At 49.5% G+C, this 14961-nt stretch overlaps 1 protein-coding gene across 1 annotated transcript in view; it reads right to left on the reverse strand.

Annotated features, from left to right (window-relative positions):
- LOC120017778 (FERM domain-containing protein 6-like) overlaps positions 1–14961 on the reverse strand; it is a 41374-nt gene that overhangs the window by 23348 nt on the left and 3065 nt on the right. The window contains exons 2-3 of the mRNA XM_038960754.1: positions 11270–11474; positions 9429–9519 (exon numbers count right to left, since the gene is read on the reverse strand). Of these exons, the coding sequence (XP_038816682.1) occupies positions 9429–9519; positions 11270–11350 (172 nt within the window). The 5' untranslated portion in view covers positions 11351–11474. The remainder of the gene's footprint in view (positions 1–9428; positions 9520–11269; positions 11475–14961) is intronic.

The raw sequence follows: 14961 nt of genomic DNA on the forward strand, positions 1-14961 counted from the left end.
GGTACACCCCTGCTCCAACCTAACATGTTCTACTGGGGTTTGTATCATCCTGTCTCTGGTACACCCCTGCTCCAACCTAACATGTTCTACTGGGGTGAGTATCATCCTGTCTCTGGTACACCCCTGCTCCAACCTAACATGTTCTACTGGGGTTTGTATCCTCCTGTCTGGTACACCCCTGCTCCAACCTAACATGTTCTACTGGGGTTTGTATCATCCTGTCTCTGGTACACCCCTGCTCCAACCTAACATGTTCTACTGGGGTTTGTAACATCCTGTCTCTGGTACACCCCTGCTCCAACCTAACATGTTCTACTGGGGTGAGTATCATCCTGTCTCTGGTACACCCCTGCTCCAACCTAACATGTTCTACTGGGGTTTGTAACATCCTGTCTCTGGTACACCCCTGCTCCAACCTAACATGTTCTACTGGGGTGAGTATCATCCTGTCTCTGGTACACCCCTGCTCCAACCTAACATGTTCTACTGGGGTTTGTATCATCCTGTCTCTGGTACACCCCTGCTCCAACCTAACATGTTCTACTGGGGTGAGTAACATCCTGTCTCTGGTACACCCCTGCTCCAACCTAACATGTTCTACTGGGGTGTGTAACATCCTGTCTCTGGTACACCCCTGCTCCAACCTAACATGTTCTACTGGGGTTTGTAACATCCTGTCTCTGGTACACCCCTGCTCCAACCTAACATGTTCTACTGGGGTGTGTAACATCCTGTCTCTGGTACACCCCTGCTCCAACCTAACATGTTCTACTGGGGTTTGTATCATCCTGTCTCTGGTACACCCCTGCTCCAACCTAACATGTTCTACTGGGGTGTGTAACATCCTGTCTCTGGTACACCCCTGCTCCAACCTAACATGTTCTACTGGGGTGTGTAACATCCTGTCTCTGGTACACCCCTGCTCCAACCTAACATGTTCTACTGGGGTGAGTAACATCCTGTCTCTGGTACACCCCTGCTCCAACCTAACATGTTCTACTGGGGTGTGTAACATCCTGTCTCTGGTACACCCCTGCTCCAACCTAACATGTTCTACTGGGGTGTGTAACATCCTGTCTCTGGTACACCCCTGCTCCAACCTAACATGTTCTACTGGGGTGTGTAACATCCTGTCTCTGGTACACCCCTGCTCCAACCTAACATGTTCTACTGGGGTGAGTAACATCCTGTCTCTGGTACACCCCTGCTCCAACCTAACATGTTCTACTGGGGTGAGTAACATCCTGTCTCTGGTACACCCCTGCTCCAACCTAACATGTTCTACTGGGGTGAGTAACATCCTGTCTCTGGTACACCCCTGCTCCAACCTAACATGTTCTACTGGGGTGTGTAACATCCTGTCTCTGGTACACCCCTGCTCCAACCTAACATGTTCTACTGGGGTGTGTAACATCCTGTCTCTGGTACACCCCTGCTCCAACCTAACATGTTCTACTGGGGTTTGTAACATCCTGTCTCTGGTACACCCCTGCTCCAACCTAACATGTTCTACTGGGGTGAGTAACATCCTGTCTCTGGTACACCCCTGCTCCAACCTAACATGTTCTACTGGGGTGAGTAACATCCTGTCTCTGGTACACCCCTGCTCCAACCTAACATGTTCTACTGGGGTTTGTAACATCCTGTCTCTGGTACACCCCTGCTCCAACCTAACATGTTCTACTGGGGTGAGTATCATCCTGTCTCTGGTACACCCCTGCTCCAACCTAACATGTTCTACTGGGGTTTGTATCCTCCTGTCTGGTACACCCCTGCTCCAACCTAACATGTTCTACTGGGGTTTGTATCATCCTGTCTCTGGTACACCCCTGCTCCAACCTAACATGTTCTACTGGGGTTTGTAACATCCTGTCTCTGGTACACCCCTGCTCCAACCTAACATGTTCTACTGGGGTGAGTATCATCCTGTCTCTGGTACACCCCTGCTCCAACCTAACATGTTCTACTGGGGTTTGTAACATCCTGTCTCTGGTACACCCCTGCTCCAACCTAACATGTTCTACTGGGGTGAGTATCATCCTGTCTCTGGTACACCCCTGCTCCAACCTAACATGTTCTACTGGGGTTTGTATCATCCTGTCTCTGGTACACCCCTGCTCCAACCTAACATGTTCTACTGGGGTGAGTAACATCCTGTCTCTGGTACACCCCTGCTCCAACCTAACATGTTCTACTGGGGTGTGTAACATCCTGTCTCTGGTACACCCCTGCTCCAACCTAACATGTTCTACTGGGGTTTGTAACATCCTGTCTCTGGTACACCCCTGCTCCAACCTAACATGTTCTACTGGGGTGTGTAACATCCTGTCTCTGGTACACCCCTGCTCCAACCTAACATGTTCTACTGGGGTTTGTATCATCCTGTCTCTGGTACACCCCTGCTCCAACCTAACATGTTCTACTGGGGTGTGTAACATCCTGTCTCTGGTACACCCCTGCTCCAACCTAACATGTTCTACTGGGGTGTGTAACATCCTGTCTCTGGTACACCCCTGCTCCAACCTAACATGTTCTACTGGGGTGAGTAACATCCTGTCTCTGGTACACCCCTGCTCCAACCTAACATGTTCTACTGGGGTGTGTAACATCCTGTCTCTGGTACACCCCTGCTCCAACCTAACATGTTCTACTGGGGTGTGTAACATCCTGTCTCTGGTACACCCCTGCTCCAACCTAACATGTTCTACTGGGGTGTGTAACATCCTGTCTCTGGTACACCCCTGCTCCAACCTAACATGTTCTACTGGGGTGAGTAACATCCTGTCTCTGGTACACCCCTGCTCCAACCTAACATGTTCTACTGGGGTGAGTAACATCCTGTCTCTGGTACACCCCTGCTCCAACCTAACATGTTCTACTGGGGTGAGTAACATCCTGTCTCTGGTACACCCCTGCTCCAACCTAACATGTTCTACTGGGGTGTGTAACATCCTGTCTCTGGTACACCCCTGCTCCAACCTAACATGTTCTACTGGGGTGTGTAACATCCTGTCTCTGGTACACCCCTGCTCCAACCTAACATGTTCTACTGGGGTTTGTAACATCCTGTCTCTGGTACACCCCTGCTCCAACCTAACATGTTCTACTGGGGTGAGTAACATCCTGTCTCTGGTACACCCCTGCTCCAACCTAACATGTTCTACTGGGGTGAGTAACATCCTGTCTCTGGTACACCCCTGCTCCAACCTAACATGTTCTACTGGGGTGTGTAACATCCTGTCTCTGGTACACCCCTGCTCCAACCTAACATGTTCTACTGGGGTTTGTAACATCCTGTCTCTGGTACACCCCTGCTCCAACCTAACATGTTCTACTGGGGTGAGTAACATCCTGTCTCTGGTACACCCCTGCTCCAACCTAACATGTTCTACTGGGGTGTGTAACATCCTGTCTCTGGTACACCCCTGCTCCAACCTAACATGTTCTACTGGGGTGAGTATCATCCTGTCTCTGGTACACCCCTGCTCCAACCTAACATGTTCTACTGGGGTTTGTATCCTCCTGTCTGGTACACCCCTGCTCCAACCTAACATGTTCTACTGGGGTTTGTATCATCCTGTCTCTGGTACACCCCTGCTCCAACCTAACATGTTCTACTGGGGTTTGTAACATCCTGTCTCTGGTACACCCCTGCTCCAACCTAACATGTTCTACTGGGGTTTGTAACATCCTGTCTCTGGTACACCCCTGCTCCAACCTAACATGTTCTACTGGGGTGAGTATCATCCTGTCTCTGGTACACCCCTGCTCCAACCTAACATGTTCTACTGGGGTTTGTATCATCCTGTCTCTGGTACACCCCTGCTCCAACCTAACATGTTCTACTGGGGTGAGTAACATCCTGTCTCTGGTACACCCCTGCTCCAACCTAACATGTTCTACTGGGGTGTGTAACATCCTGTCTCTGGTACACCCCTGCTCCAACCTAACATGTTCTACTGGGGTTTGTAACATCCTGTCTCTGGTACACCCCTGCTCCAACCTAACATGTTCTACTGGGGTGTGTAACATCCTGTCTCTGGTACACCCCTGCTCCAACCTAACATGTTCTACTGGGGTTTGTATCATCCTGTCTCTGGTACACCCCTGCTCCAACCTAACATGTTCTACTGGGGTGTGTAACATCCTGTCTCTGGTACACCCCTGCTCCAACCTAACATGTTCTACTGGGGTGTGTAACATCCTGTCTCTGGTACACCCCTGCTCCAACCTAACATGTTCTACTGGGGTGAGTAACATCCTGTCTCTGGTACACCCCTGCTCCAACCTAACATGTTCTACTGGGGTGTGTAACATCCTGTCTCTGGTACACCCCTGCTCCAACCTAACATGTTCTACTGGGGTGTGTAACATCCTGTCTCTGGTACACCCCTGCTCCAACCTAACATGTTCTACTGGGGTGTGTAACATCCTGTCTCTGGTACACCCCTGCTCCAACCTAACATGTTCTACTGGGGTGAGTAACATCCTGTCTCTGGTACACCCCTGCTCCAACCTAACATGTTCTACTGGGGTGAGTAACATCCTGTCTCTGGTACACCCCTGCTCCAACCTAACATGTTCTACTGGGGTGAGTAACATCCTGTCTCTGGTACACCCCTGCTCCAACCTAACATGTTCTACTGGGGTGTGTAACATCCTGTCTCTGGTACACCCCTGCTCCAACCTAACATGTTCTACTGGGGTGTGTAACATCCTGTCTCTGGTACACCCCTGCTCCAACCTAACATGTTCTACTGGGGTTTGTAACATCCTGTCTCTGGTACACCCCTGCTCCAACCTAACATGTTCTACTGGGGTGAGTAACATCCTGTCTCTGGTACACCCCTGCTCCAACCTAACATGTTCTACTGGGGTGAGTAACATCCTGTCTCTGGTACACCCCTGCTCCAACCTAACATGTTCTACTGGGGTGTGTAACATCCTGTCTCTGGTACACCCCTGCTCCAACCTAACATGTTCTACTGGGGTTTGTAACATCCTGTCTCTGGTACACCCCTGCTCCAACCTAACATGTTCTACTGGGGTGAGTAACATCCTGTCTCTGGTACACCCCTGCTCCAACCTAACATGTTCTACTGGGGTGAGTAACATCCTGTCTCTGGTACACCCCTGCTCCAACCTAACATGTTCTACTGGGGTGTGTAACGTCCTGTCTCTGGTACACCCCTGCTCCAACCTAACATGTTCTACTGGGGTGTGTAACGTCCTGTCTCTGGTACACCCCTGCTCCAACCTAACATGTTCTACTGGGGTGTGTAACATCCTGTCTCTGGTACACCCCTGCTCCAACCTAACATGTTCTACTGGGGTTTGTATCATCCTGTCTCTGGTACACCCCTGCTCCAACCTAACATGTTCTACTGGGGTTTGTATCATCCTGTCTCTGGTACACCCCTGCTCCAACCTAACATGTTCTACTGGGGTTTGTATCATCCTGTCTCTGGTACACCCCTGCTCCAACCTAACATGTTCCATTACATCCATCTTACTCACTCCTGTCTTCACCTCATCCATAATGCCTTTATTTTTATATACGATAAGCATTTCATTTCTGGCTCATCTCTTTCTGACCTCACCACATTCACCAGGCAGGCCACATGACTCATTCACTCCTCCATCCATCCATCTCTCTTTTCATTAAAATCACTATCTCATTCTCTTTCACCTCTGCTCTCCTCCCTTTCACTCGTTTTGTTTTAACGACACTCCCTGGCCAGTCACCACTCCTCCCCCCTACCTCTTCTTCTTCTTCACCCGCCCTTATCCTCCCTTTATCTCCATCTATCTACCCCTCCATCTACTCCTTCATCCCTCCCTCCAGTGAAGAGGTGGAATGCAGGGCCACATTCCTGGCTTAATGAAGTTAATATTGTTGGAATCCCGGGCAGACCCAGACCAGAGAGGTGGAAGGCCCCCACACACCACCGCAGGCACTCACACAAAAACAAAAGAGCTCTTGTTCAAGAGGTGAGCCACACAAGATTACCAAGACATTTCAACATGGCAGAACAAAGAGAGAAAGACAGAGAACAGGAAGGAGAGTGAGAAAGAGACTGACATTTGAATTGAACTTGTCCGAAGGTAAAGAAGATTAGACATCTCAGTCTCAGTAATGCAGAAACATACATTCCCTTCTGATCGTATTCTGCCGTGACCCCTGGCAACGAACCCAGTTGTTTAGTTCTATTATGTAAACAGACTGCTAGTAGAAGGACTCAAGGACTGGAGGACTGGGGTGTTGGTGACTGTGTGTGTGTGTGTGTACTACAGTGTAGCGTGTGTGTGTGTGTGTGTGTGTGTGTGTGTACTACAGTGTAGTGTGTGCGTGCGTGTACTACAGTGTAGTTGGTGTGTACTGTAGTGTGTATGGGTGTACTACAGTGTGCGTGTGTACTACATTGTAGTGTGTGTATGGTGTACTACAGTGTAATGTGTACTACAGAGTGCGTGCGTATGTGTGTGTGTGTGTGTGTGTGTGTGTACTACAGTGTGTGTGTACTACAGTGTAGTGTGTGTGTGTACTACAGTGTGCGTGTGTGTGTGTGTGTGTATGGGTGTACTACAGTCTAGTGTGTGTACTACATTGTAGTGTGTGTGTACTACAGTGTAGTGTGTGTACTACAGTGTAGGTGTACTACAGTGTAGTGTGTGTGTGTGTGTGTGTGTGTGTGTGTGGGTGTACTACAGTATAGTGTGTGTACTACAGTGTAGTGTGTGTGTGTGTGTGTGTGTGTGTGTATGGGTGTACTACAGTGTAGTGTGTGTGTACTACAGTGTAGTGTGTGTGTGTGTGTGTGTGTGTGTGTGTGTGTGTGTGTGTGTGTGTGTATGGGTGTACTACAGTGTAGTGTGTGTGTACTACAGTGTAGTGTGTGTGTGTGTGTGTGTGTGTGTGTGTGTGTGTGTGTATGGGTGTACTACAGTGTGCATGTGTGTGTGTGTGTGTGTGTGTGTGGATGTACTACAGTGTAGTGTGTGTATACTACAGTGTGTGTGTGTGTGTGTGTGTGTGTGTGTGTGTGTGTGTGTGTGTGTGTGTACTACAGTGTGCGTGTGTGTGTACTACAGTGTAGCGTGTGTGTGTACTACAGTGTGTGTGTGTACTACAGTGTGTGTGTGTGTGTGTACTACAGTGTGTGTGTGTGTGTGTGTGTGTGTGTGTACTACAGTGTGTGTGTGTGTGTGTGTACTACAGTGTGCGTGTGTGTGTGTGTACTACAGTGTGTGTGTGTGTGTGTGTGTGTGTGTGTACTACAGTGTGCGTGTGGGTGGGTGTACTACAGTGTAGTGTGTGAATTCAGTGTGTGTATGTGTTCTACAGTGTAGTGTGTGTGTGTGTGTGTGTGTGTGTGTGTGTACTACAGTGTGCGTGGGTGGCTGTACTACAGTGTAGTGTGTGTGTGTGTGTGTGTGTGTGTGTGTACTACAGTGTGTGTGTGTGTGTGTGTGTGTGTGTGTGTGTGTGTGTGTGTGTGTGTGTGTGTGTGTGTGTGTGTGTGTGTGTGTGTGTGTGTGTGTACTACAGTGTGCGTGGGTGGCTGTACTACAGTGTAGTGTGTGAATTCAGTGTGTGTATGTGTTCTACAGTGTAGTGTGTGTGTGTGTGTGTGTATGTACTACAGTGTGTGTGTTACAGTGTAGTGTGTGTGTGTATGTACTACAGTAGTGTGTGCGTGTACTACAGTGTGCGTGTACATACTGGATTATGAATACAGTGAGCATGACATCAGCTCGTTGAAGTCTACTGTAACTGTGTAATCAGAATATATTGTGACCCTCTGAATGTTTGTTGTCTAATGCAGCAGAAAGGTGGGTACGAGTTGGGCAGGGTAAGGGGTGGTTGGGCAGGGTAAGGGGTGGGCAGGGTAAGGGGTGGTTGGGCAGGGTAAGGGGTGGTTGGGCAGGGTAAGGGGGTGGTTGGGCAGGGTAAGGGGTGGTTGGGCAGGGTAAGGGGTGGTTGGGCAGGGTAGGGGGGGTTGGGTAAGGGGTGGGCAGGGTAAGGGGTGCGGGGTTGGGCAAGGTAGGGGGTGGTTGGGCAGGGTAAGGGTTGGGCAGGGTAAGGGGTGGTTGGGCAGGGTAAGGGTTGGGCAGGGTAAGGGGTGGTTGGGCAGGGTAAGGGGTGGGCAGGGTAAGGGGTGGGCAGGGTAAGGGGTGGTTGGGCAGGGTAGGGGGTGGTTGGGCAGGGTAAGGGTTGGGCAGGGTAGGGGGTGGTTGGGCAGGGTAAGGGTTGGGCAGGGTAAGGGGTGGTTGGGCAGGGTAAGGGGTGGTTGGGCAGGGTAAGGGGTGGTTGGGCAGGGTAAGGGGTTGGGCAGGGTAGGGGGTGGTTGGGCAGGGTAAGGGGTGGTTGGGCAGGGTAGGGGGTGGTTGGGCAGGGTAAGGGGTGGTTGGGCAGGGTAGGGGGTGGTTGGGCAGGGTAAGGGGTGGTTGGGCAGGGTAGGGGGTGGTTGGGCAGGGTAAGGGGTGGTTGGGCAGGGTAGGGGGGGTTGGGTAAGGGGTGGGCAGGGTAAGGGGTGGTTGGGCAGGGTAAGGGGTGGTTGGGCAGGGTAGGGGGGGTTGGGTAAGGGGTGGGCAGGGTAAGGGGTGGTTGGGCAGGGTAAGGGGTGGTTGGGTAAGGGGTGGGCAGGGTAAGGGGTGGTTGGGCAGGGTAAGGGGTGGTTGGGCAGGGTAAGGGTTGGGCAGGGTAAGGGGTGGGTGGGTAAGGGGTGGTTGTGCAAGGGGTGGGTGGGTAAGGGGTGGTTGTGCAAGGGGTGGGCAGGGTAAGGGGTGCGTGGTTGGGCAGGGTAGGGGGGGGTTGGGCAGGGTAGGGGGTGGGCAGGGTAAGGGGTGGTTGGGCAGGGTAAGGGGTGGGCAGGGTAAGGGGTGGTTGGGCAGGGTAAGGGGTGGGCAGGGTAAGGGGTGGTTGGGCAGGGTAAGGGGTGGTTGGGTAAGGGGTGGGTGGGCAAGGGGTGGGCAGGGTAAGGGGTGCGTGGTTGGGCAGGGTAAGGGGTGCGTGGTTGGGCAGGGTAAGGGGTGGTTGGGCAGGGTAAGGGGTGGGCAGGGTAAGGGGTGGTTGGGCAGGGTAAGGGGTGGTTGGGTAAGGGGTGGGTGGGCAAGGGGTGGGCAGGGTAAGGGGTGCGTGGTTGGGCAGGGTAAGGGGTGCGTGGTTGGGCAGGGTAAGGGGTGGTTGGGCAGGGTAAGGGGTGCGTGGTTGGGCAGGGTAGGTCTCAGAGGCCTGGGTCCACATTCATAAAGCGTCTCAGGAGGAGTGCTGATCTAGGATCAGGTCCCCCCCCGTCCATATAATCTAATTTACTATGATGTATAATGTAAACTGATCTCAGGACATCACTCCTACTATGAGGCACTTTATGAGTATGTGTCCTGGGTTAGGGCTGGTTTTGGCCTGTGTAGAAGCTACAACTTACCCTTCACCACTGTCAGGCCAAAGAAGTGCAGCTCTTTAATTCCAAGGAGCTCAGACACCTGATTGAACACATCCTGCCCTGTGGACTTGACCTGAGAGAGAGAAGACTGTTATAAACAGGGTGACTGTAACAGGCTGACTGTTATAAACAGGGTGACTAACAGGGTGATTGTAACAGGGTGATTGTAACAGGCTGCCTGCTATAAACAGGGTGATTGTAACAGGCTGCCTGCTATAAACAGGGTGATTGTAACAGCCTGCCTGCTATAAACAGGGTGATTGTAACAGGCTGCCTGCTATAAACAGGGTGACTGTAACAGGCTGCCTGCTATAAACAGGGTGATTGTAACAGGCTGCCTGCTATAAACAGGGTGATTGTAACAGGCTGACTGCTATAAACAGGGTGATTGTAACAGGCTGCCTGCTATAAACAGGGTGATTGTAACAGGCTGCCTGCTATAAACAGGGTGATTGTAACAGGCTGCCTGCTATAAACAGGGTGATTGTAACAGGCTGACTGCTATAAACAGGGTGATTGTAACAGGCTGACTGTTATAAACAGGGTGATTGTAACAGGCTGACTGCTATAAACAGGGTGATTGTAACAGGCTGACTGTTAGAAACAGGGTGATTGTAACAGGCTGCCTGCTATAAACAGGGTGATTGTAACAGGCTGACTGCTATAAACAGGGTGATTGTAACAGGCTGACTGTTATAAACAGGGTGATTGTAACAGGCTGACTGCTATAAACAGGGTGATTGTAACAGGCTGACTGCTATAAACAGGGTGATTGTAACAGGCTGACTGCTATAAACGGGGTGACTGTAACAGGCTGACTGCTATAAACAGAGTGACTTTAACAGGGTGACTAACAGGCTGACTGTGCTATAAACAGGGTGATTGTAACAGGCTGACTGCTATAAACAGGGTGATTGTAACAGGCTGCCTGCTATAAACAGGGTGACTGTAACAGGCTGACTGCTATTAACAGGGTGATTGTAACAGACTGACTGTTATAAACAGGGTGATTGTAACAGGCTGACTGCTATAAACAGGGTGATTGTAACAGGCTGACTGCTATAAACAGGGTGATTGTAACAGACTGACTGTTATAAACAGGGTGATTGTAACAGGCTGACTGCTATAAACAGGGTGACTGTATTAGGGTGACTGGTATAAACAGGGTGACTGTAACAGGCTGACTGCTATAAACAGGGTGACTGTAACAGGCTGACTGTTATAAACAGGGTGATTGTAACAGACTGACTGTTATAAACAGGGTGATTGTAACAGGCTGACTGCTATAAACAGGGTGATTGTAACAGGCTGACTGCTATAAACAGGGTGATTGTAACAGACTGACTGTCATAAACAGGGTGATTGTAACAGACTGACTGTCATAAACAGGGTGATTGTAACAGGCTGCCTGCTATAAACAGGGTGATTGTAACAGGCTGCCTGCTATAAACAGGGTGATTGTAACAGGCTGCCTGCTATAAACAGGGTGATTGTAACAGGCTGCCTGCTATAAACAGGGTGATTGTAACAGGCTGCCTGCTATAAACAGGGTGATTGTAACAGGCTGTCTGCTATAAACAGGGTGATTGTAACAGGCTGACTGTTTTATAAACAGAAAAACACAGAAAAAGTGAACTGATCTCCCAGACATGGATCTCATGTACAACTCCATACCTTTTATAGTACGGGACTAGAAATACTCTTGATACATTACTGGCCCAGGACTAAAACCTTCCAATGAAAAGCCGTCCATTGAACCCCCCTGGCTGACTCATGGAATACCTACAGAATCAACAGGAGGAGTCATAATGGGACGTGCTCACCCCCACAGTGATGTCCAGCTGTTCTTTATTAGGGAGGAGAACACACAGGGTTCTCTCCTGCTTGGTGGTGGAGACAGACATGGTGTCTGCAATAAGTGTCCTCTCCTGTCACTCCTTCAGTCTCTCTCTCTTCTCTCCAACGATCTCCCCACTCCTTCACTTCTTCTTTCTGGTTAGGGGGAATGTGTTGTTCATTTTCTGCTGTCTAAAAAGACAAATAGAGACAGAGAGACGTTTTTGAGTCATAAAAGCTTTAAAAGACGTTGTAGACGTAACACCAGGCCTAACATAGCAATAACAGAGAATATCATGGTTATAACAATGAATATCATGGTTATAACAGTGAATATCATGGTTATAACAGTGAATATCATGGTTATAACAGTGAATAGCATGTTATAAACACACAAAGCATTAAACATGGGACACATGGGAGTAGCACTGAAGAAAACAGATTTATAGATTTCCTTTTTCAACAGGATCACATTTTGGGCTCCTGAGTGACGCAGTGGTCTAAGGCACTGCATCTCAGTGCTAGAAGCGTCTCTACAGACCCTGGTTCGATTCCAGGCTGTATCACAACGGGCCGTGATTGGGATTCCCATAGGGCGTCCCACAATTGGCCCAGTGTCGTCCGGGTTAGGGTTTGGCCGGGGTAGGCCGTCATTGTAAATAAGAATGTGTTCTTAACTGACTTGCCTAGTTCAATAAAGGTTATATAAATAAACATATATAAAGTGTTTGTTCCCTTTCAGACATCAGTCTAACCACAAAGGCCACTTGTATTTCCATCTACTTTGTTGTTGATATTTTTGGGATTGACTCAAAGGTATTCACTCAATCAGCCTAAAAAGAAAAGGCCAATCCACTATCTGGAGGAGAATAAACAGCATGGTGAGACTGGTGCATTCCTCCTCCATTACCATTATCTGGACAAGTCCACACGGTTACTCCCTGCTCCCTGGTCCCTGCTCTCTGGTCCCTGCTCTCTGGTCCCTGCTCTCTGGGCCCTGCTCTCTGGGCCCTGCTCTCGGGGCCCTGCTCTCGGGGCCCTGCTCTCGGGGCCCTGCTCTCTGGGGCCCTGCTCTCTGGGGCCCTGCTCTCGGGGCCCTGCTCTCGGGGCCCTGCTCTCTGGGGCCCTGCTCTCTGGGGCCCTGCTCTCTGGGGCCCTGCTCTCTGGGGCCCTGCTCTCTGGGGCCCTGCTCTCTGGGGCCCTGCTCTCTGGTCCCTGCTCTCTGGTCCCTGCTCTCTGGTCCCTGCTCTCTGGTCCCTGCTCTCTGGTCCCTGCTCTCTGGTCCCTGCTCTCTGGTCCCTGCTCTCTGGTCCCTGCTCTCTGGTCCCTGCTCTCTGCCTGATGGAGCTCTCAACTGGAACGGGACTCAAGAGATAAGAGTCTTGGTGCCTGGAGCCGGTCGTGTAGTTAAGGCAGCCGGCCTCAGCAGCCGGTCGTGTAGTCAAAGCAGCCGGTCGCGTAGTTAAGGCAGCTGGTTGGATGCCTAGGCCTACGTCATACTATCAAATCCCAGTCCCACCGTTCTTCTATAGCCTATACTAAACCATATCTACAGCCCCTCAATCTGCCTCCCATTCATTCATGTCAATCCCTTTTGATAAGCACACACAAATACGAAAGGAGTGAAAATTCCCATGTGAAACCATACAGGCCCTTTCCTCCCCAGGTCTGGCCCAGAGCCGGACTCTGCAGGGCTCACATCATTAATCTGATTCATTGATTTGTCGAGATCAGGCTCTTTGTTAATCAGTGGTGGATTGTACCAGTCAGGGATTTGGGTCGGTCGGGGGCAGAAGGGCAACCCCAAAACACGGCCTTCCCAGTGATAATGTTCTGTTGCCAAGATGCTCGAGGTAAGGCAAATGAAACCTGAAAACATTTTAAAGCTGTTCACCGAAAACAAGGGGCTAGTGGCAACTAAACTAACAATACAAAAAACAACAACTTCCTCTGTGATCCTAAAAGGCCTCTGCTGTGGTCTGTTCTGTTCAAACATGATGGAACACGTTACCCACCTCCTGCATTTAGAAAAGTGGCTTGATGTTAAACACACACCCGTCATGACATGATTCAACATGTTTTTTAAAAAGTGCATCACACCTGTTATGATATTCACTCTATGTTATTATTCCCACTAACTGACACTCGCCCATGGGGGACATGAGAATTTGATCAGACGTCAAGTAGTATTGGTTCCATTCTGCCAGTCTAATGTACCTGAAGTATTTGAAAGAAAACACAAGGTACTTTACTAGGTGTGTTTACATCCTCCAAGGAGGAGGAGCAATAAGCACTGTCCTTTATAAACATTATTGCACTTACTCACCTCCAAGAATTAAAGTCCAATCTGAAGGTAGGTGTAGGGGTGTGTGTGTGTGTGTGTGTGTGTGTGTGTGTGTGTAAGAGATAACTCCTGAGAGGTACTCTGGACAGCGTGTTCAAACAGAGTCTCACACCTGCCACTCAGAAGAACAGCACACAATTCAGCAGCACAGTAAAACCTGAAAAGCCAGCCTTGTTCTGAGACATTTGACTGTGAAGTCATACTATCCCCCAGGGCCCAGGCAAAACTCTGATTAAAAACTCACTACAGTCCTAGACTATACAGGAACCTGTATGTGCTCAGGCAGCCCCCACTACTGTGTGAACATCCCTTGTTTGGAACTTCCGTGTGATTTTTTTTGTTGCCATTTTGCTTCTAGTTGTTTTTGAATAATCATGTACTGCCTACCTCACAGTAGGCATAACCTTTTCAAAGGCCCGTTTTCATCTCTCTGTAAAACCCTGGTGAAGGTGAGGTCCACGGGCCAAAACATTGGTGTGAGAACCATTCAATTGTGGGGAGCATCCAAGCATTCAAGAGAATGCTGTGTCTCAACCGGTGACGGGCACAACACAAACACCTAAGACAATGTCAGATCGGGTCTAAGCTACAACATACGTGAAAAGCAGACATCTGAGATGATCTAAAAACGATCTGCCTCATTCATCTGAGATGATCATAACCACATTTTTTTTAATAAATAATCAAATAGTTTGACAACCCTCCCTGTTTGTAAGCTTCCAAATGATATCAAACTCAGCCGTTTATCTTTGTCATTGCAGAAGACATGTATGTCTCATGGTAGGACGGGGTATGCAAAATGAGTCACGTTTGAGCACCTCTATCTCCTGAATGTTTCCGGCACTTTCTGACCACGGGCAAACCTGTTTGGAAGCATTTGTTCAAACCTAAAGGAGTGTAGTCATAAAGTGAGTGAATTCATATGGAATGAGCCAGTAACAAAAGGTCTGAGAAGCCAGTGACAGACACAAGAGCACACCTTCAGAGGCAGTAGATGACCATCTGACTCACGCTGCAGAACAGCGGGGCAGAGGGGAGTTGAAAAGAAAAGCCTGACTGACGTTGAGTACAGCGTTGGTTTTACACAGTGTCCAGGAATGTGAGTTATGCATAAGACAAAGTGAGTTAACACTTAGAATTGTACACGCATTAATTCCTTAGACTAGACGGTTCAATCCTTCGTCACAGTTTCTGTTGACAAAGGGAACTTTGGCCCAATGGTTTTGAATAGATAGATGAATAGATGAAGGATGCAACGAATGGACTGTGGTGATTCTTTGCACTTGAGTCCTTGCATTCATAGCTCTGTCTATGCATTTGAGTGGTTACATTTCT

The sequence above is a fragment of the Salvelinus namaycush genome, chromosome 22 (assembly GCF_016432855.1).
Source record: "Salvelinus namaycush isolate Seneca chromosome 22, SaNama_1.0, whole genome shotgun sequence".
In the NCBI taxonomy this organism is placed as follows: domain Eukaryota; kingdom Metazoa; phylum Chordata; class Actinopteri; order Salmoniformes; family Salmonidae; genus Salvelinus; species Salvelinus namaycush.